Here is a 23,178-nt window from a genome sequence, read left to right on the forward strand (position 1 = left end):
AAACCAGAAAAACAATATGCTCTATGTGGTAGAGTAACTAGGACCTTCCATAAGCTTCTGCCACCTTATTCTTCCATAAACAGAAATGACATGAGATCTGCAGCTTTTAAAAGATTTGTTTATTTTCACTTTATGAGTTTGAGTGCATGGTATGTATGTGTACTATATCCATGCCTGGAGGGCAAGAGGAGGGCATCAGATCCCCTGGAGCTAGATTATAGGCCATTGTGAGCCAGCTTGTGGAAACTGAACCAGAGTCCTCTGCAAGAGCAACCAGTGCTCTTAACCACTGAGCCACCTCTCCAGGCTCCCTGTGTTGTGTTGTTTGAACAGGAGTGATAAGGCTTTTGTCATATGTCAGCCCTGATGTTAATGAGTGGTACTTCCTGACACTGCCACTTCTCCTTGGGATCACTAGAGAATGTAAGCCCACTCTTAAAATAGACTTAAATGAAACTTGCCAAAAAAGTCTTCTGTTCAAAGCCAGGAAGGAGTAGACAGACAATAGCCTTCTTTTGTCACATGCTACTGTTGACCATATCATAGCCCATGTGATGTGGTACTTAGGAAGATTGTGATGTGGTTAGGAAGATTCATGTGTCCTGCGTTAATAGCAGCTCCATTTATTATGTGGTCTTGTTGATCAAGTACTTCATTTTATGATCTACATTTGTTTAATGATATGAAATTTTCAAAAGATCAGTTAAGAAAAAAGTCCTATTGGACCCTGGATTGACTTGGCTGAGTAAACCTAGCATCAGGTGTTGTACACTCAAGGCAAACTGGGGGTGCTGTCTGCCTGGGTATCACCTCAGTGGTGGTTTCGTAATTCTGTGATATTTGTTAAAATGTAAGTTTAGGATGTTGGATCAGTTACCTTACTTGTTGTCATGACAGAATACCTGACTGAAGCAATATGGGGAAGAAGCATTTATTCTGGCTTGCAGTTTGCAGGTACAGGTGGGTCAAGTCATGGCAACAGACACATAAGATAGATGGGCAGTTTGCATGGGCATTCAAGAAGCAGAGAGATAAATATTGGTTCTTAGCTTGCTTTCTAATCTTTATTTAGTCCAGAACCTTAGCACCTAGGATGATACTGCCCACCTCAGTGAACTGAATCTAGAAACATGATCACAGATGTGTCCAGAGGTTGGTCTCCTAAATGATTCTAGTCTGTCAAATTGACGGCATCGACTATCACACATGTACATGATAGAGAATCAGGAATAGTATTTAGAATCATGAGTAAAGAAACCAATTGAAGCTTCCTTTGTCTTTTTCTGTCTAAAAGCATGAGGCCTAATATCTTCCTGGGTGTCAGCGAAGGGTCTGCACAGTATAAGAAGTGGTACTACGAGCTCATGGTGGACCACACAGAGCCCTTCGTGACAGCAGAGGCTACTCACCTGCGAGTGGGCTGGGCTTCCACCGAAGGCTATTCCCCATACCCCGGCGGGGGCGAAGAGTGGGGCGGCAATGGCGTTGGTGATGACCTCTTCTCCTATGGGTTCGATGGCCTTCACCTCTGGTCAGGTAGGCATTGTCCCTTTTCCTTAGACAGTTTCCAGATGGAGGTCTTGTGACCTGTTGTTCTTTTCTGCAAACTGAGAACACTTGTTCAACACCCAGACAAATAGTACAAGAGTTTAACGAAAAACAGATTTTTTTTTACTACAGAAAAAGAAAATAATTGCGTCATAGTACATTTCCATAGGACGTAAAGCTTGTGAATGTATGTTTAAAAATGACATTCTAGCCGGGCGGTGGTGGCGCACGCCTTTAATCCCAGCACTCGGGAGGCAGAGGCAGGCGGATCTCTGTGAGTTCAAGGCCAGCCTGGGCTACCAAGTGAGTTCTAGGAAAGGCGCAAAGCTACACAAGAAACCATGTCTCGAAAAACCAAAAAAAAAAAAAAAAGACATTCTAGTGCATGAACAAACTGCAGGATTCTCAGGTGTTTCTGAATCACTTTAATTGGTATATTCAAAGATTTAATGTTTGTTATAAAAACCATACAATACAATTACTGGTTTCAATTCCAGTGAGCTAATGTAAAAGCCAGTCAAATGGAAGCTCCGTGGGACCAGTCCATTCATGGCATGGCTGGGCAGGTGTGGAAATCTTAAAGCTATGTATATAATCAAGATACCAGCTGCCAAATTCTCAGTAGTGATTTGAATACCTGTTGCAAATGCTATATGTTAAAAATTTGTATTTCTCTCTCCAGATCACAAATAGGTATAATTTGGCTTACTTCAAAGTTTAGTTCTTGCATAGTAACATAGTATTATTTTTGCACTGTATTATTGTTTTCAGGTACTGGGGTTCGCCTGCATGTTGCAGGCATGGGCAGTTCATGAAGCTGCATTTATATGACAGTTCTGGTGTGACCTTGACGTATCTTACACTTAGTGTGTGAAAGACATAGAAAGTTACTTTAGGTTATAAAAGCTGAACTTTGTCTCTTAGTTGTGAGTGATGTTCATTTAATAGTGTAGAGGCCTAATAAAATCTAGAAAAAAGGCTTAAAATTTTAAGTGAATTAAGTCCAAGAGTTGATAGTAGTGACATTAATGAACTTAAAGCACTCTGTAGAGTCAAATCTACATAATGATAGTTATTGGACCTGCTTTATCTAGTGCCGGTAGTTCAGATGCCATGAGGGTGCCATGTTTTGGATAGCTCATTCATCTCTTGGAGTTTGTAGTCAGGGGCCTCAGAATAATTTATTTATATTGCCTACCTCCAAGTGCATGAGCCAATCAGATCAGAGCCATAATGCCTTCCTTGTTCTCATGGTAATTTTCTGTGGTCCCAAGGACAGGAAAAGAGCGCTTAGCCTAACATTGGGCTAAGTTCTGTTTTATGGCATATTTGATCTATAATGCCCTGAACTCTATTACCCTCACCTCTGAGAATTGCTTCATGGGAAATGGGCCCTCCACTGGATGAATGAGCCATGTTAAAGTGTTTCCCTTTTAGGCAGTGGTCAGGGGAAAGGTTTCCTCAAATGCAAAGCCTGGAATTGCTTTATTGGGTACTTCACTACTTCTGATCTTACATTACGTTACAACTTTTCCTTTTGATATATTTAGAAAAGCTTCAAGCCATGCAACTAAAACCTGTGCTTTAGGCCTCAATGAAAAGGTACTAAAGAGAAAATAAGGACAGAGCATAATGTGTGTATAGATGTGCCATAGGACAGATGGCAGGTCACAGAATTCCTGGAGAAAATTATCCTGAAACCCTGTTGTCAAGAGAACTTATTTTTTAACCTTAAAATCTTTTTCTTGGTGTGAGAGGTGTGTGTGTGTGTGTGTGTGTGTGTGTGTGTGTGTGTGTGTGTTCAGAGGACCACCTCTGGTATCAGTCTGTTTTCCAGACAATTTAAGACAGGGTCTTATTACTACTGTGTACAATCCACAGACTCCAAAGATTCTCCCATCTCAACATAGGGGTGCTAGGATAACAGACATACATGCTACTGTATGTCTGTCTTTTATATGGGTTCTGGGGATTTGAACTTGTGTCCTCAGGAATGTGCCATAAGCTTTTGTCAACACTGAGCCATTTCTCTGGCCCCTTGTTCATTTTTTAAAGTGCTGAGAGTCATATTATGGCTGTAGTTAAAAGCTGCGTTTATTCTATTTAGGGGCTATGATATGCTTTACAAAGACCAATATAAAGTAGGTAGAATTTGCCTAAGTTCTACATCACGTTCTTACTAACTGAGGCAACTTTCCTAGGGTTGCTCTTGTGTTTTTCTTCATTTTAATGGTTGTTGTCGGGTTGAAAGCATCAAACTGGCAGTTTCTAGGAGGGAACATAAGTTTTACCACTGTACATTGTGTAATTAGAGGCCAGTATTCCTTGGAACAGGGATTTGGCTCCAAATCAAGATTTGAATGACATCTTCATTTATTCTCCCAAATTCAACTATGTACACCATTGTTATTGAGGCATCCTAGGCGAGGACAAGAATGTAAAATTCTTGGAACTTTTAAAGAATTGAAATAAAAACGCATAGAGGAGTGCTGTGGAGCAGCACGGGAATGATCAGTGTGGATTTATCACCCAAGGTTGTGAGTCTACATGCTGCTCCTCCCTGTGGACTAAAGGTCCAGTGGGATGGCCATTCAAGGAGAGGCCCTCTACCTGGAGATGTAGTCATGAAGCTTCCATACTGTGTGGACCATGACCTCGAGTTCTTCACTCACTCTCTGTCTTAGCTGAGCACTACAGACTTTGCAGAGAAGAGGACATAGATAACCCTTAGGGGTTCATTAGCTTCATCACAGCAATGTCAATAAAGCTGAACAATATATTGGATTGTAGTTAATGTGTAATTTTAGTATCATGGCTAAAATAGAAACATTCTTATTAACTGTGGATCTTGACACTATCAAGAAATCAGCATTTTTCCCAGGAGCTGCTGTGCTGTCTTGTTTTTGTTTCTTCTTGTTTTTAAAGCTGCTTTTTATAATATTCAGGGAGTTCTAGAAGATGTACCTAATAATGATTCAGATGCTGAAAGAGTTGTGTATTGATAAGATCAAAACATTGTCTATATTTTAGAAAGTAGAGACTGTTCTTTGTCTTTTGTTGTTGTTTTTTGATACAGTGTTTCTCTGTGTAGCTTTGGAGCCTGTCCTGGAACTCACTCTGTAGACCAGGCTGCCACTAGTGCTTTAAATGTGTTCTTGCTTAGAACTCTTGGTATGCTAGACATAAAAAGATGTGTGTGTGTGTGTGTGTGTGTGTGTGTGTGTGTGTGTGTGTGTATGTTTATACAAAGCATAGGGGATGGAGAAAGGGCTCAGTTGGTAAGGGAGCTTGCTGCTATCCTGAAGACCAAGTTTGGTCCTCAGGACATACATGATAGAAGGAGAGAATGGACAAGTTGTCCTCTAACCTCCACAGGCACATCATGGCACACGTGTGCCTGAGCACATGTGTACATATACACATATCTTAGTCACTGTTCTATTGCTGTGAAAAGACACCAAGACTAAGGTAACTATTATAAAATAAAGCATTTAATGGGGACTGGCTTACAGTTTCAGAAGTTTAGTCTATTATCATCATGGCTGGAAGCATGACAGCAGGCGTGGAAGGCATGATGCTGGACAAGTAGTTGAGAGCTACATTCTGATCTGCAGTCAGAGAGAGAGAGAGACACTGGGCATGGAGCGAGATTTTGAAACCTCAAAGCTCAACCACAGTGACACACTTCTTCTAACAAGGCCACATCCCCTAATTTTTTTAAAATAATTCCCTGTTGACTAAGCACTCAAATACATGAGCCTGTGGGGACCATTCTTATTCAAATCAACACAGCATCCATAAAAAACACATAATAAGTAAATGAAAAATAATGTAATAAAATGTACGGCAAAGTACGAGTCATGAAGTCTTTGCTCTAATTGTGTATATGTTTGTGCCTGCCAGCCTATGTTTTGAGGTGACCCATGCCTCCCTTTTTGTCTAGTATGCTGTGTGTAGTGGATTCCCCTTGGGACTAATTAGCTGAGGACTTGTGATGTCATCAAGAGTTGGCCGATACCATTGGTTGTCCAGAGAAAAGTATGACATTCATCAAATAACTTCATGTCTCTCACTGTATTGTGCTGTGCCCAAGAAGCCAACCACAACCATGTGTAAAGTAAATTTCATTATAAAACAAAAGCAAATTGGCCTTTAATTCTTTCACAGTAAGCAATATACTGCAAGAACAGAGATAGTTCCTGCTTTCAGTGTCCTGACTTTATTCTGTATGTATGGAACAAAGATGGCAGTAAGGGAAAGGGCAACAACTGTCCACTATGCCTGAGACTGCTGGTTTTAAATAATCATTACTTTTTTCAGCACACTAATTCTAGAAGGTGGTGCTATTTGGTGTTCAGCTTATAAGAAATCAGTGCCATGAGCAAGATCCAGGACAGGCACCAAAACTACACAGAGAAACCCTATCTCTAAAAACCAAAACAACAACAACAACAACAACAACAACAACAACAAATCAATGCCAGGCATGGTGGCACATGCCTTTAATCCTAGCATTTGTCAGGCAGAGAGAAGGTGGATCTCTGAGTTTGAGGCCAGCCTGATCTACAGAGCAAGTTCCAGGAAGCCAGGGCTACACAGAGAAACCCTGTCTTGAAAAACAAAACAAAACACAACCCAAAATAAGAACACATACACAAAAACAGAAAGGAGTCAAGTTTCAGAGGGTAAGTCATTTACCAAAAGCTGTACAAGTCACATGGTAGGTAGCAGGGGCTATTGGCAGTTAGATGCTTTCCTAGGTATCCTCTGACATAGTTATATTTTCTCTGAGATCATTTCTGCATCCAGTAACATACATATACACGCAGAAATTTCTAGACATGACAAGGCCCCTTTTCCAGGCAAGCTCTCTAGCTCCTGGAAAATAAAATGTTTGCTTTCTTTTTGAGCAAGAGTTCTAACACATGATATTTATTTTGGAAACTCACGGTCCATATATTAGTCTATATTAGTCACGTCTTATCACTGTGACAAGATACTCGTCAAAAACAGTTTCAGTGAGGAAGCATTCATCTTGGCTTACAATTCTAGGCGACACAGTCCATCATGGTGGGGGAAAGCATGATGGCAGGAACAGGAGGCAGCTGATGATATTGTGTGCACAGCCAGGAAGCAAAGAGTACCATTGCTGATGTCAGCTCTCTTTCTACGCTTTATGGAGTTTGAGACTGCAGCCTAGGGGATAATACTGCCCACCTTTAAGGTGGGGCTCTCCACCTCAACCTAGTCTAGATAATCCCAGAGGCTTATCGCTTTGGTGGTTCCAAGTCCTACCCAGTTGACCATGGACATCAACTGCCACAGTGCATTCTTCCCTCATGCTTTGGTCCATCACTCTGGCTATGGTTCAGAGAGTGATTCTCTGTGTTAAATTTCACCTTACTTACTGTTTCCCCCAACAGGTTGTATAGCTCGAACTGTGAGCTCACCCAACCAGCACTTGTTGAGAACTGATGATGTCATCAGTTGCTGTTTAGATCTAAGTGCCCCGAGCATCTCGTTCCGCATTAACGGACAACCTGTTCAAGGAATGTTTGAGAACTTCAACATCGATGGCCTGTTCTTTCCAGTTGTCAGTTTCTCTGCAGGAATAAAGTTAGTATCTCTCTGTAGCTTTGTTTGTTTCTATTCTCACTTCTCATACTTCCATAGAGGACTCTCCCCTGCTTCACTAACCTCAGAACTTCCCTCTGAGATAGCCATTTCTAGATGTGCATTGTCTGTTCCTGGAAAAAAGAGGTGGGGTCTCCCCAAGAGCTCTCCTACCTCTTCATCACCCTGTGGAATTCTCTGGGGCTCTCCTTTCAGTATCCTGAAATTTCACACCCATTTCTTGAGTTCACTGTGGTGTTTTATAAAAGGGAATGGATGAAATTCTACAAAGAATATTTTAATTCATGATGGTCTACCATAGTAATTGTCCATACTATCACCTATTAGTATATTTGTATATCTACCTAATGTGAGAAACTCTCTTATTCCTACCTACTGTTTTTGTTTTGGTCATTATTTTAGTTCTAATGTTTGCCCAGGAATAATTTCTAATTATAAAGGACCATACTGAAGAACACTAATCCAGAGGCACTAGCTAGCCATGCAGATATGACCATTTCTGGTGTATTTATACAAATTGTGCTACTTTCCCTAAGTTTGTGGATTATTTGAACGTTTTTCATTGTTTTATCCTGCTTCCCTTTTTAGCATGGAAATGAAACAAATTAGAAAATAAATTATAAGGACTTAAAAATGTTAATTGATTTTTTTTTGTAGGCTGAGCATCTGTATCATTACTGTCATGTAACTGTTTCAAAGTTCCTTCAATAAAACCTATATGTTTAATTGAATGTAATGTGCACAAAATCTTAGTGAGTTATTTGCTATTGCTGAATTGACAAAGTATTGGAACTATGGCAACCTGCCTTCTTCAGCAAGCAGAGGTGACACCTAGAGTTTCTTTGGGAAATTAGATTCAAGATAGTGACTGGTTTTCCCTGGTAACTCATCCAGATTCTGTCATTACAGCACACAGGTAGTTAGGTTCCATCTTCACTGTGTCTGATAGTACTTGGGTGCCTTGGGACATTGAGTTACTGAAAATATGTTCTTAATTCATGGAAATATAATAATGTACCTTTCAACACGAAACTGTTCTTTGTAGTTTTTCAAGTGTTAGGTCATCACTGACCTGTGAATATACTTGAGCTGAAATTTTTATCTTTGGTCATTATGATGCTCTTGTGTTTAGTCTCTTGGGGGAGAGGCTCTTAGATTCCTAGGTGAGAAGACTATTATGATATTGTATTGGCTACTGTGAAAATACCATGACCAAAAGCAATGAAGAGTTTATTTTGGCTTATAGTTCCAAAGGGTTAGAGGTCATAATGGCAGGGAAGACATGACATAGCAGTTGGAGTGGAAATCAGGATGGTCACATTTTCATCCATACAGGAAGCAGAGCCAGAGCAGCAAGTAGGGTGATCCTATAAACCCTGAAAGCCCACCTCCAGTGATGCATTTCCTCCATCAAGGTTGCACCTCCTAAGGATTCTGTAACCTCCCCAAACAGGGCCACCTGCTAGGGACCATGTGTTCAGACGCATGAAGCTAATGAGGGACATTTCTCATTTAAACCACCATAGATACTTATCAGGGAAGGGCAATGTGGCTGTGACAAAGTTAGTTTTGTATTAGTAAATTTCCCAAATAATTTTCAATTGGAAAACTTTCATGTGTATCAAAGATATGATTGACTCAAACTTGCTTCCTTTGTAGGGTTCGCTTTTTGCTTGGGGGGAGACATGGAGAATTCAAGTTCCTTCCTCCACCTGGCTATGCAGCTTGCTATGAAGCTGTTCTGCCGAAAGAGAAATTGAAAGTAGAACACAGTCGAGAATATAAGCAGGAGAGGACATACACACGAGATTTGCTGGGGCCCACGGTGTCCCTGACACAAGCTGCCTTCACACCCGTTCCTGTGGACACCAGCCAGGTACAGAAAGAGACACTGATGGCTATCAGTGTACAGTGGCTCTCAAGCTTGGATTGCAGCCCACAACAGTGCACTTCTCAGCCATTCAACTAATGGATCTCATAAGATAATACTCTCCTTTTTGTTCTCCATTCGTCTATTTTCTATTCTGTGTTTTGGCTTTTTATAAAGAATTATCTCAACCTGCTGTGCTTCTTTCATAATGCTCCACACTCCATCACAATGTGAGTGAAGGGTTTTTGTTGTTGTTGTTTGTTTGTTTGTTTTGTCTCATAGATGTAACAGGATTCTGAGGTTGAGAGTGAATTAAATATAGCTCTATTTGAATGTTATGATAACTTTTGTGGTGTTCATTAGATCATTCAGTTTGTTTGTTAGTTTGGAACATGGAAGGCATTTATTTCTAAAAAGTTCACTTCATACCGGGCTCCAGAAACTTCTGTTTTTATCAATCATTTTGTCACCATATCCTCATTTGGCCAGCCACCTTGTGGTCTTTCTTGAGAGATCCCTAAATACTTTCCCCTTCTAATAGGAAGGTGTAAGTGTGATCCCCCCCCCCCCCCCGTGAAACATAAGTTGGGGAAACACTAAAAGGAACATAGCAGAGTTCATGGTAAACCAGTCACTTTGTTAGATACCCAGGATCATGGAGCCAGTGAACTGTCTGCAGCCTCCTGGCTCGCCCTGCCCTGTGGGCACTGGCTGGGTGGCCTTAAGAGTGCTGGGTGATTTCTCTTTCTGACTGATGTGCACCTTGATATTGGTCCACATCCACTTAGCACCTCTCAGTTGTCTTCACCAGTGCTCTTGGGAATCTTTCTGGAATGAGCACCCCAACACCAATGAGAATGGAAGAGAGAAGTGTCACCAGTGGACTGAAGTCAGGACAGCTCCTGAAGGGCTTTGAGGCTGGGCCTACTTTGTATTTTCATTTTATACTCTAAAATTGCAAGGTGCAAGATTTTACAGAAGTGTATATGTCAGCCAGCAGGTTGTTAAGGGCAACGGCCCGTGGTTTCAGCCGTTTCTCAAGGTCATTCTGTTCCAGTAGCAAGTAAAGCCATGCTTAGCAAATAGGCAGCACTGCTTCAGGCAAACTACTAAATAAATCAATAAATCAATATCTAATAATTGGTCTTTTCTACCTTATTATACTTTACTCTGTTCTATTTGTCCATTTATTTACTTGAAGCCCTAAATGTACACACACACACACACACACACACACACACACACACACACACACACCAGCATTTATCTAGTGAAGACCATGAAATAGCTGGTTTAGAAACCGATTATTTTGTTGTATTTGAATGGTCTATGAGACACATGCATTTCCTCTGGCTCGCACAATGGTAGCTGGCATGGTACCTTCCAGCATTTGTTTCTGATGAGCATTCTCTCCCTTCTTTCCAGATTGTGTTGCCTCCTCACCTGGAAAGGATACGAGAAAAACTGGCAGAGAATATCCACGAGCTCTGGGTTATGAATAAAATTGAGCTTGGCTGGCAGTATGGTCCGGTATATGATTTTGAAATTTATTCTCAGATTCTGTTCGTAAATCATTTGGAAAGATAACATTTTCTCATTCAACCTGCTGTAGTGTGACATGAATCAATAGAATTGATTTTCTTGAGGCATCTTGGTTCTGTGCATCTTTTTAAAAACCAAAGGGAAAAGCAACAGCGCCAGACTTACTTCCTGACTTGAAAGTTACTAGTGTATGAACTGAAAGTTATACTTTAAAAATCAAATTAAACATAGATAATGAGCCTTTATTTCCTTTTGTTTTCACTAGAAAACAGAAAAAACAAAAGTTGAAATTAGAATGAAAATAAATAAGTCAATTTGGGTTTTTTCTGATATTCTTCTTCTATCCCAGACATATAGTAGCAGAGACCTGTGAGTAGATGTTCACAGTTGGCTCTATGATTTGAGGATAGTGTGGCCAATAATAGTTGTATATGTTTCCCAATACTTATTTACTAAGGATTTCACTTTATAATTTGTCAGGAAAATGTTACTTAAAATAAGCATATAACTCTCTATGACATCTTAGTTTGTGATAAACATATTTTAACAGGATCTTGGTAATAATGCTTGTGGTTTTAGAATAGTACTTTGATAAGTATCCCAAAGGCTGAAATGCTGTCTCATGAATGATTCAGTATGGAAATTAGTACATTCACCCATGGCACCTCAGTGTAGTCATGCTAACTGTTCATGTATGTTTAGTATTTTGTCCTTTGATGTGGACTCTCATGTGGAGATGATCAGCTTGGACCATTGTTACAGAACATTGGATTCTGGTTATTATTTCAGTTTTTACTTCAGTATTTCCAAAGTCAGGTGTAGGCTATGGTAAGAGAGGGAAGGGGTGAGGCAGGGTTCTGATTCACTCTGTTCACCTTGGAGGCATGGCAGTACTGGTTCTTCTCTGGAATAGGGTAGAGAATTATATGGAGATTACACAAATGGGATTATGTCCAGGCTCATTCATTCTTGCTTTCATCTTTAGAATTTAGGACTCAAAAATTGGAGTCTTCAGTTCAGTTTTGTAACTCTGTTTCATTTGTAATTCCCATTCATTTCTAATGATCCAGAGAAAGAGGAATAGAGTCATGATTTCTAATTTGGCTCTAAAGAAAAAAATATTGCTCATGTTTGCACACTTTTTCAGTGGCATATATAGAACCTGGTAATTATTCCCATGGAGTAATTTGTTCCTTCACAGTTGATGGCTGTCATCAAGGTGCCACCAGGGCAGGAATGCTTGTGTAATTTAGGTCTTTACAAAGATTACAAAAATTTAATTACTAAGCCAATAATAGAGAACGTCTTCATTGGTTCCTTCCTATAATCTTGAAAGTAGTGTGACCACTAATGCACTTGACTCTTGGCTCTTATCACTGGATTCTGAATTCATGGATGCAATTGCATGTAGGTAAAAAAAATGAGAAAACAATTTCAATCAGTGCTGACCATGGATAGACTTCTTTTTCTGGTTATTATTCCTAAGCAAGATTGTATGACAACTATTGACACAACACTTTCAGTTCTTCAGGTATTAGAAGTCATTCAGAGAAGGCTTAAAACATATGTGTGCAAGGAGGTAAGGGGACATTTCATAGGTTCTACATACAGACATTGTCATCTCAGAGAATGGACTTAAGAATCCAAGGATTGTTTTGGATCTGAGGTTGGAGCAAGATTGATAAGATCTTGTACCCAGTCCCCAGTGGACACCAAGGAACACTGGCAAAGATTACTATGAAGAAAACCTTTATGCCAATAAAGATCATGGGTTCATTTGTGATCTCAGAAGGTGATTATGAAGGTTGAGATGAGCAATCAAAACTACCTTGGGGTTTTTGGGTGCCAGTCATGTTGCTTTTTCATATCCCTGAGCAGATTACTTCTAGATGGACAAAATACTATAAAGTAAAGCTAATGTCATTGCTATATGTTTTCATAAAGTTCATCCATATGTTAATGCCACATGTCAGGGCTTAGATATTATCCAAGGGCTAGAATCCCTGTTTCTTTGATATTACTTCTAGGGAAAGAAGATAGACAATAAATTGAGTAAAAATCTAGTCTTCTGGGCATAGTATTGTAGGCCTGCAATTCCAGCTTGCAAGAGACTATGGCAGGAAAATCCTGAGTTTGAGGTCTGACTGCTACTTAGTGAGTTCAAGGCCAGTTTAAGCTACCAAGTAACCCCTCCCTCCCATCTAATCTATTATCAAATAGTATTATGTACAATTAAAAGAAATAGTCAGTAGGGTCAGTGAGCAGATTATTATATTACAAAGGCAGATGGGAAAAAAGGAGATTTGAGCAGGTTCTGGAAGGAACCCAGTGAGCATGCTCATGGACCTCAGGCGGCAGCATGGGGTCCTCAGCTTCTGTATGTGGGAGTTGAGGACTGAGCTGTATCAGCATGAAGAGAGTAGGGAGTGAAGACCATGCCAGCCTTTGCAACAGCCATTTGAAGATTCCAGAAGCTTCCCAGGGGCAGCTGTCAGGGTTCCATCTCCCCAACTGTCTTCTCACAACTGTTTTTACATTGGAGGCTCCTCTATGCTGATTTCCCATCCTGTTTCAGGTTAGAGATGACAACAAGAGACAGCACCCATGTCTGGTGGAGTTCTGCAAACTGCCGGAACAGGAACGCAACTACAACTTGCAGATGTCTCTTGAAACTCTCAAGTGAGTACCTTTGTATTTTATAGACTCCAGGTAGCCAGGTATTGACATTGTGCACTTTAATTATGCTGGGAAGTTCTTTCTATTGTTAGAAAGTTCAATTAAGTGTAGGTGGATTGGATCAATATTTGTTGGGAATTTAACTTCGGTTTTGTTTCTTTGCTGGTACATGGCTCTGGAGTTGTTCGTTAGTTAAATCTTATTTACTTTATCTGTCTGCCTGTCTATCTATCTATCATCTATCTCTGTTATTTTTGTCTCTCTCATCTATTTACCTCTCTCTCTCTCTTATTATTATTGACATATCTTCAAATTCATGTTTCTTCTATCAATGGTGGCATTCAGAATGTTCCTATGAAGACAAGTCTCAGTAGAGTAGAGGTGTTCTTTTCCTCTGTGGGATGGGTATGCACAGCCAGAGGCTCTATCCCTTGTCTTCCTCAGAGGGTCAGGTCTGCAATAAGAGCTAGATGCTGGAGAATTCCCTATTCCTGTGGGTTTAGCTCCCAAACCACTTGGCCTTCTTCCATGTGTCCACAGCTTCAACAGCTAGGAACTGTGCAAGTCCACAAAGACCTGTGGGTCTTAACATGGGTCAGATCTGATCCCACCCTGGCTCCACAGCTTCGACTGAATCCTCTGTGAAATGTGATGGTCCCCTCTTATTTTATATATTCTGCTGTACATCAGTATTTCCCAAAGCAAAGCCTATGACTGCTTAAGGGAATTAAAGAATACAAGAGTTCTAGAATCTAACAGCACTGCTTGGTGTGTGAATCAGGGCCTAGGCTAGTCACAAACTGTCACTGGTCTGTGATGATTTTAGATATGAAAATTAAATGCTCAGAAATATTCATACCAACTTAAAGGAGAAATGTCCATAGATTTAATAATGTAAAACTATAGGCTCATATACTGTATATCTTGATTTAGATGTTTTTAATTTTATATAACAGTTTTTATTATACTTTATCAGAGTATCAGACTTATGACTAGAAATGAAGAAAAAGTTAGCCCTTCACCACCATTATCTTGAAGAACACTGACTTAATATATGTAGAGGAGTTACAAGAGTTAACCAGCTTTTCATTTTGATGATGGACTCTGTATGTAGCTGGGACTATTGATCTCTAAAAGTGGGTGGAGTCAAGTTATGTTGTTTCCTGAACTTATTTAACAACAGCAAACTGTTTTGGGGGGAACCTGGGAGACCATTTACCTGTGCAGCATAGTTTGAGAATAACTACTCTCAGCCAATTTATACCATCTCATAAAGGCAGCTATACAGTATATGTGGTCTGTGTGTGTGTGTGTGTGTGTGTGTGTGTGTGTGTGTGTGTGTGTTCTCATGGGCACTCATAAGCCAATTTGACACCAGTGCCTTCCTGAAGGGTTTACATCTCATTTTCTGAGACAGGGTCTCTCTCTGAACCTGGAGCTCACCAATTTGACAAGTCTGGCTGGCCAGCAAGCCCCACGGATCCTCCCCTCTCTGTCTCTTTAGTGCTGGTTTACAGACATGCACTGCTACATGGGTCTTTTTGCATATGGGTTCTGAGTATCCAATTAAAGTCCTCATACTTGCACAGCAGGCACTTGACACAGGGCCATCTCTTCATCCCCATCGTATCTTTATTTTTTGTTGGCTTGGCTGGCAGAGACTGGGGATGTACCATCTTTCTGTGAATAAATAGTGTGTCTGGGATAGAATAATAGAGGAATATGTTTTCAGATTTTACTTTAAAATGTTACTCTTTAAAAATTCTGTAACTTTTATTTTTAGTATGTGTGTGTGTGTGTGTGTGTGTGTGTGTGTGTGTGTGTGTGTGTGTGTGTGTTTACCTGTAGGGACTAGCAGAGGTGTCAGATCTCTTGGAGCTGGGGTTACAGGTAGTAATGAGATGCTTGGCATGGTCCAGGAAACTGGATTTGAGTCTTTGGAAGAGCAGAAAGTATTCTTAACTGCTGAGCCATGTCTCCAGCCCCTCTAACCCCTGCCTACCACCATATCCATTCTTAATGTCTCATAGAAATGGTTTTGATCAAATTTGTCCTAAAGGTGCTTCTATATTTGTCCCTTTTTTGTTTCCTGTTTGTTAAGAGCAAGGAGTAATTCATACTGAAGTCGCTTTACCACAGACTCAGAATATAAAACCCAGGCGACAGTTCAGACTCTGGACACAGAAGCAACCCATATGTGGCAGATGAAGTTTAATGTCATGGAAAGAAACACATTGGGAGTGAGCTTAGGGTCAGCTGGTCACTTCCTAGGAGGGGTATGTGCACAATAGGTCAATGGAACCTTCTGAAGGCAGAAGATGGACAGGCTGGTTGGGCTAAGGAATACATTCTGTGTCACCACGACCAGCTCTGACACTCTGCAACTCTTCATTCGTAGTCATGATATAACATTCATACATTTTGTTCCGGAATTCACGGTGACTTGCTATTTCCCTGTATTTTACAAAACAATGTAGTTAAATTTGCAGTGCTTTCCTTGTCACTTGAACGATTGGCAGCTAGGCCAGCCAAGTGTAGAAATGTCCAATTTGCATCAAGTGTGCTAAAGCTTTGACGGCTGTGTATAATCGAATCTCCCTTCTAACCACTCTTGGTGGCTAGTTTGATGAATCTGTAGATGCCTGTGTGTAGTGTTTTTTCCCTGAAGGGAATGCTAATGATTCTGCTCATGACTTTATTCTGAACATTTCCTTTTTGTTGCTCACAGCTAAGTAGTGTGCATGCATATGGTTTTTGGGTTTGCTGATTTTACCTGCTTCTTTAAAAGCCAATTAGAGGGGATGAAGCCTCACTGCTCCTACACATGTTTACACTATCAAGCAGTCTGGGTTCTTGGGACACACACACACAGGGGTGGGGAGAAAGAGTGAGTGAGAGAGACAGAGACAGAGACAGAGGCAGAGAGAGACAGAGAGAGAGAGAGTTAGTTAAGCACACACATACAGAGGCAGAAGGATAGACACACAGATAAACAAATACACTTATATACAGACAGAGAGATAGAGAGACAGACACACAGACACACACAGAGAGGTAGACAGAAAGAGGCACAGAAATATTCATATACAGAAACAGAGAAAAAGACAAAGAGATACACGCTGCATTGGGTGGCATGTGTACAATTGTAATGGGCTAGCCCATAGCATCAAATAGCAGTGCTCAGAGTCCAATGGATTCTTTCTGAAACATGGCTCTTGACTTGAGGGTGGTCAACCTGTTTTCTTGGGGTTTCACATGGCCCCAAAACAATCCATTCAAATGTTACTCTCAATCAAGAACCTTCATGGACTGATCTGAAATAATATTTGACCAAATACCTTCATAATGTGACTCACTGGAGTTAACACATAAAATTAATGAGATACAATAACAATAGACATTTACTGTGCTTAAAGTAGATGTCAAGCTTGCCCCCAGGTTTCTTTTTACCTGTAGCCTACAACTGTCCCTCTTCTCCAGCCAGCTCTGCTCTCCCCACCACACATATCCACAGACTTCAACTCCTGGAGACATCAGTGTCATCTGCAGCCTGGAGTATTTCCCTCCTTATCCAACCCTTTATGCCCATAGAGCCTTACTTTCCTTTCGAGGTATTAGCTATTCTTGTTAGGATGTATCTCAAATGTACTTATTAAAAATGTAACCTGCCCTTAGTTTGAACTTCACCTGGTTTTTCTGTAATTATTTGTGAGCACCTTCTCGCTCGCACACTCTGATTGCTGCAGCCATTCTGTAAGGCATTCTTGCAAAAGGCCTGATCCACAGAAGTAACTTGGTGGATCCCCACTGCCATGTCTTTGTTCAGGCCGGGCCTGTGATGGTCACTCTCTGTGTGAGATGAAGCCACACTTTCTCTAGGAAGTGTGTGCTGGGAAAAGGATTAAAAGGCTGCATGAATCTGTACTGAGAAGGTCACACTGCAGTTTGTAGAAGTCTCTGGCACTTTGTTAGAGCCCATGGGGAAGGGCTAGAGAGATGGCACAGTGACTAAGGGTGTGTGTTGCTCTGTCAGAAGATCCACACCCACTGTGGGTCCATCTCCAACCACTGCACTCATATGGAAAACCCACACACATACACATCGTTAAAACAAAATAAAGTTGTAAAAAAAAAATAGCCCATAAGACGATGGCATATACCAACTTAATTTTCCATAGGTTGGGCCTTTAGTAGCATTATTCATGTGACTTTATCAGCATAAATTCACAGTCCTTACCTTTGCAAGGTGTGATGTTGAGGTACCAGTTTTTCTTGATAGGAGCAGAAGAGCTGTTAACATTTACATAGGACACACACACACACACACACACACACACACACACACACACACACACCAGCTTAGGAATTATGGTATAATCAGATTTCTTGGTGTGCATGTACTCACAGGCGTAATTACCTGAATTTAAGATAAATTCAAACATTATTGTCATCCTTAATGACTTCAAAGCTGGCTTTGGCATCTCCAATTGATAGTTTCATAGCCCTCTGCATGTCTCATTGACCCCAAACCTGGATCAGAAGAGTCTACTGTGTGTTGCACAGGACTCAATACTTAAGCATTTAACAAATACTTGAATGGACACATGATTGAGTAGAGGACAATAGTTAACACACTGTCTGCCCTAGGACACTGTTATTGAATAAACACAGCTTGGATTCACTCTATGAGATAATTTTCTATCCTTCTGTTGTTGGTTAGCCTTGTTTTAATAGGTAAATTCTTTATTTTATCAATAACATCTCTCCACTCACCCATCCATCCATGCAATTATATCTAGATGGCTAGTAAAATATATGCACAGACATCCATATATGGAAATATCTAGATATATAGATGGATACTAGGCAGTTGTTGGTTCTAGTATGTATTAAGTGTATGTGGTCATTCACTATAGTATTGTTTAAAACAGCTGAAAAAGGAAAAGGGCCCTAAAAGACTATTAATAGAAAATAGGTTAAAAACATTTTGACAGTTCCAACAATAAAAACAACTCACTTCAGTGATGAAATGGCAGTGAAAGGCATTTGCCACCAAGCCAGAGAAATTAAGTCTGATCCCCAGGACCTACACAGTAGGAAGGGAAAACTGACTCCCACAAGTTGTTTTTTGACCATCACTTGTATGTATACCTGTCTACATAAGTAAATGAATAAGTAAAATATTTTAAAATATAACAAATAGCACTGGAGAGATAGTTTGGCAGTTAAGAGCAATAAATGTTTTTTTTTGTCAAGGACTCATGTTCAGTTCTCAGAACCTACATTGTGGCTCAAAATCATATATAACATTCATAACTCCAGTTCCAGAAAATCTGATGTCCTTTTCTGACTTCCATAGCCACCAGACATGCACACAGTGGACATATATACATTTAGGCAAATCATTTGTATGCATAAAATAAATATAAATACACGAAAGTACAATAAATAAATCCCTTTGGGATTTTAAAGTGATCAGCTTCACATGAGAGAGCAATGGCATAAAAGTTGTAGGAGAATATAAAAATAGCAAGTTACAGAGAAATAGCTCCTGCATATACTCCTTAGGGTAAAAACTAGAACACAATAGTGCCAGTACACATGTGCAAACCCAGATATCTGATTTGGCATATACAGTGACCTCCACTCCAGCATAACACAGACCTGAGAACACCTGATATTTAGATAAAGAAACATGTGGAAAAGGGTTGAGGGAGGGTCCAACTTTTCAATGCTAAGGGCTTAGTGCTACTTCAATGTTCATTGTCTTTCCCTTTACCTGGAAGTAAATAATCTATGGATATGTGTTTCCTTTACCTTCGGAGGCAGAGCCTTGTGCTCTTTTGCAAGATGGAAGATGAGGTCCCACTCTCGAGTGCTCTTATGCTGGGTGCTTTTGGATGTAGGGAAGTGGTTCTCTGGACTCATCTCTGTTGTTGTTTCCCAGGACTTTGCTGGCATTAGGATGTCACGTGGGTATAGCAGATGAACACGCTGAGGAGAAAGTGAAGAAAATGAAGCTTCCCAAGAAGTAAGTTGAGTGACTCGCCTTTATCTGATAGCAGATGTGTGTCTTCAGCACCCTAGAGTAAACCTTGGACGAGACAGACAGGCCTGTGCACTTAGCTATGCAGTCCAGACTTCAAAATGTAATGAGGCTGTCAAGCACTTGCCTTCAAGTATGGAGATAGGAATGTAGATTACCAGGGATCCACAAAAATACCAGGTGGGTGTGATGCCCTTCCTGTAATTCCAGCCTCAGAAGGTGGAAGCAGGATCACTTGACCAAGTTGGCTGGTGAGACATGCCATATTGGTGGTGGTGCGCCCTTATTGAGAGACCCTGTCTCACTCAGTAAATAAAATGGGAGAGGGATGGAGGGTGAGTCTCAGCATCAGTCTTGGGTATCCATATGCTCACAAGCAAGTGTTCATGTGTATATGCACATGTGGTGCCTGTAGGCATTCAGAAACATGCACACACACACACATACACCACATATGCACACACTCCATGTGTATGTGTATGTGTACACTTTTTTTGTGTGTGGTGTAGGTTCGTGCATGGTCAGAGGACAACCTTTCTACCTTGTCTCTCTGCCACTACATAAGCCAGGCGAGCTGGTCCATGAGCTCCTGGAGACTCTACTGCCTCTATGTCTCATCTCCCAGTGCGGAACACTGGGATTACAGATGCTTGCACTACTACACCTGGATTTCACCAGGTTCTGGGGTACCCCACATTTGGGTCATCAAGCTTGTGCGGCAAGTACTTTTACCCACGGAACCATTTCCCCAGCCCCCTGTGTTTATATTTTGAAGTGACACCTTTTATTTTGTTTTCTGTGTATTGCAATGAAAATAGGTCCACAGTGGCTAGATGTCTATGTCACAATCTACTGGGAATTGTTGTTTCAGTTTTCCCTTAAAAATTTATCTCCATCTCTACACACTACATTGGTTCTCCTACCCTCTCTCTGAAAAGATGGTGTCTACTAATCGTATGTAGTGACCAGTCCTTCTCTCTTGAAATACTCCTTCGTCTTGACTCAAGAAATCTAAAGTGTAAAGGAAAATCCCAGGTAAAAGAAACTGAGGTGGTGGTGCCTTACCACATTTGATATTTATTTTAAAACAAACAAAAGGGAGTGAAATAATAGAAGAAATATATGCCTGGACATTCCTGATTCCAATTTCTGTTTCAAATTAATTCTGCTCTAGTTGTTTTCTGGAAAGCGTTGTTTGAGTGTTCTCTATACCCTTTCCCTGAAAATGTCAGCCAAGTGCTCGTTTCTAGATGTGCTTCCAGCAGGACATGCTGTTCATATCTGCACTGTGCAGTCATCTGAAGGGTCCCCATTTGTTCCTGGAAGAACTGATTTTCTACTGGAGTTTACAGCTAACACCCACATAACCTGGACTTTATCTTCTCATGTTCACTATGCATCTTTCAAGACAGTGATGTCCCAGCTTCCGTTAACTTGATTCATACTACGTAGGGTGTGAGGGGCTGGGGCAACACAGGGGTTCACTAAGTGTTGTTGGTGTTCTGCCCTGCTTTGGCTACAGTTTGGTTGGTCTCTTTTAGACAAGTTTATACTACCCACTTAGGATGTCTGTGGGTCTTGTGGGAATGGAATATAAAACTGGTCTGCCACTTACCAGAATTTCTATCTGCTCACCCAAGAGATAGCAATTCTTCTTCTTTTGTTTACATCTTCAGGGATTTGATGCAGGTGGAATGGGCCGTTCAGCAGAATTTGTTTGGTTTACTTTTGTTTCTCTCTGTGTGTCTCTGTCTCTGTCTCTGTCTCTGTTTTTTTGAAACATAGCTTTTCTGTATAATAGTCCTGGCTGTCCTGGAACTCACTTTGTAGACCAGGCTGGCTTTGAACACACAGAGATCCACCTGCCTCTGCTGGGATTAAAGTGCTGAGATTAAAGGGATTAGAGTGCTGGGATTAAAGGCGTGCACCATCACTGCCCAGTTTACTTTTGTTCTCTTTTTCACCAGGTGTTTAAAAAAGAAATTTGACTTTAAAGAAAACTAATGGCCAGACTATAATTTTTATTTGTTTTATTAGATTGTGTACATGACAAAATAAAACTAAAAGGTAATAATTGCAAAGGAATGTTGGTACTTTGTCAAGTGAATGGATTAGAGTTATACATATGCTTAATTCTATATTATGTATATAATGCATATATGTATATATACCCAATGAGATAATTTTGTAGATTTATTGGCACAAGGAGCTGGCATGTTGAAGTAGATGTAATAAAAGCTACTGCTGAACAAATATGTAAAAGGAGAGATGGATGTAGTTAGATCATTCTGTTAGGATTTTTTCAGAAAGTTCTAGAAGGTAGGATGTAATGCATAGATGGGTCTGTTGTTGAAAGGCTACAGAATTTTTCTTGCAAGAATTGTTGCAGGAATCATTCCCTTATTTCTTGTAAGTTTCCTGGAAATCAATCTAAAGCTTTATTTCAGGCTATTAAGCTTCCAAGATTAACATTAATTTCCTTTTGTCAAAAAAATCTGAGCTCTTGGTTTTTCCAAGAAGATAGCACTTCATATGAGCCATTGGTTGATCACTGTGTACCTTATTAGATACCATTAATGTGATGAAATGGAATAGTTTTATGTATTTCTTTTACATTCCCAATTTGATTGAATGATTTGATTTGTGTGTGTGTGTGTGTGTGTGTGTGTGTGTGTGTGTGTGTGTGTGTGTTCATAGATATGACCGTGGCCATGCATGTGCTGTGGTATGCATCTTAGGGTCAAAGTTCAGCCTCAAGTTCGGATCCTCACCTACCTTGTTTGAGTCAAGCTTTATCTGCCACTGTGTACACAAGGCTAGCTGGGCATGAGCATTTGAAGATCTTTTTGGTCTCTGCTGCTCACTTTACTGTAGGATTACAGACATGGGTACTACTGTTTCCAGTTTTATTGTGGGTTTGGGGGATCTAAGCTCAGGTCTTCACACTTGCACATCAAGTACTTAACTTATGTAGCTATCTCCCTAATCCTCAATTTGATTCCTCAATTCTTCCTTGGGATATATATACATACACACACACACACACACACACACACACACACACACACATATATATATATATATATACATACACACACATATATATGCATATATATGTGTGTGTATGTATATATAATAGACAGAAAAGTCGTTTTAGTCATGTCTAGCTCCCTGTGAAGCACTCATTATATCAGCAGTCTCAAGTCCAGCCAGTTGAATGTATGACTTTCAGAGATACCTGTCTTTATTTTTACTGTATGAGATGATTTGAAGTTAAAGGAGTGGCTGTGATGTGGTTCAGGTGAAGTGGTAGGCACTTTAGTTTGGATGAGATTATTAGTTATTTAAACAAACTTCTCTAAAGCTTCCTTTGTTATTTCCTGGCACAGGGTGATAGAAACTCAGATGAACTAAGCCATAGTTTACAGTCTGGGATGATGACTTAGATGATAAATTTCTTGGCTTGTAAGCATGAGTACCTGAGTTTAATTTCCTGGATCCCATGTTTAAAAAGCTGGGCATGATGGTGCCTACTTATAAATACAGCTCTGGGTGTACACTTATGAATACAGCCCTGGGCATGATAGTGCACACTTATAAATACAGCCCTGGTATGGTGGTGCATACTTATAAATACAGCCCTGGGTGTACACTTATGAATACAGCCCTGGGCATGGTGGTACACACTTAATAAATACAGCCCTGGGAAAACTGAGACAGGTGCATCCATGGGGCTTTCTGGTCATCTAACCTAGTCTTTTTGGTGAGTTCCAGGCCAGTGAGAGATGCTGTCTCAAAAGATAAGGTACATGGAACTAGAGGAATGACCTAGGTCCAAGGTTGACCTCCTGCCTCCACACAT

General features: G+C 40.4%; 1 protein-coding gene across 1 annotated transcript in view; it reads left to right on the plus strand.

Annotated features, from left to right (window-relative positions):
* Positions 1-23,178, plus strand: part of Ryr2 (ryanodine receptor 2) — a 593,927-nt gene that overhangs the window by 333,914 nt on the left and 236,835 nt on the right. The window contains 6 exon segments of the mRNA XM_028859656.2: positions 1,295-1,536; positions 6,972-7,164; positions 8,842-9,058; positions 10,478-10,582; positions 13,170-13,273; positions 19,218-19,301. Coding sequence (XP_028715489.1) covers positions 1,295-1,536; positions 6,972-7,164; positions 8,842-9,058; positions 10,478-10,582; positions 13,170-13,273; positions 19,218-19,301 — 945 coding nt within the window.

Source organism: Peromyscus leucopus, chromosome 5 (genome assembly GCF_004664715.2).
Source record: "Peromyscus leucopus breed LL Stock chromosome 5, UCI_PerLeu_2.1, whole genome shotgun sequence".
Classification (NCBI taxonomy): domain Eukaryota; kingdom Metazoa; phylum Chordata; class Mammalia; order Rodentia; family Cricetidae; genus Peromyscus; species Peromyscus leucopus.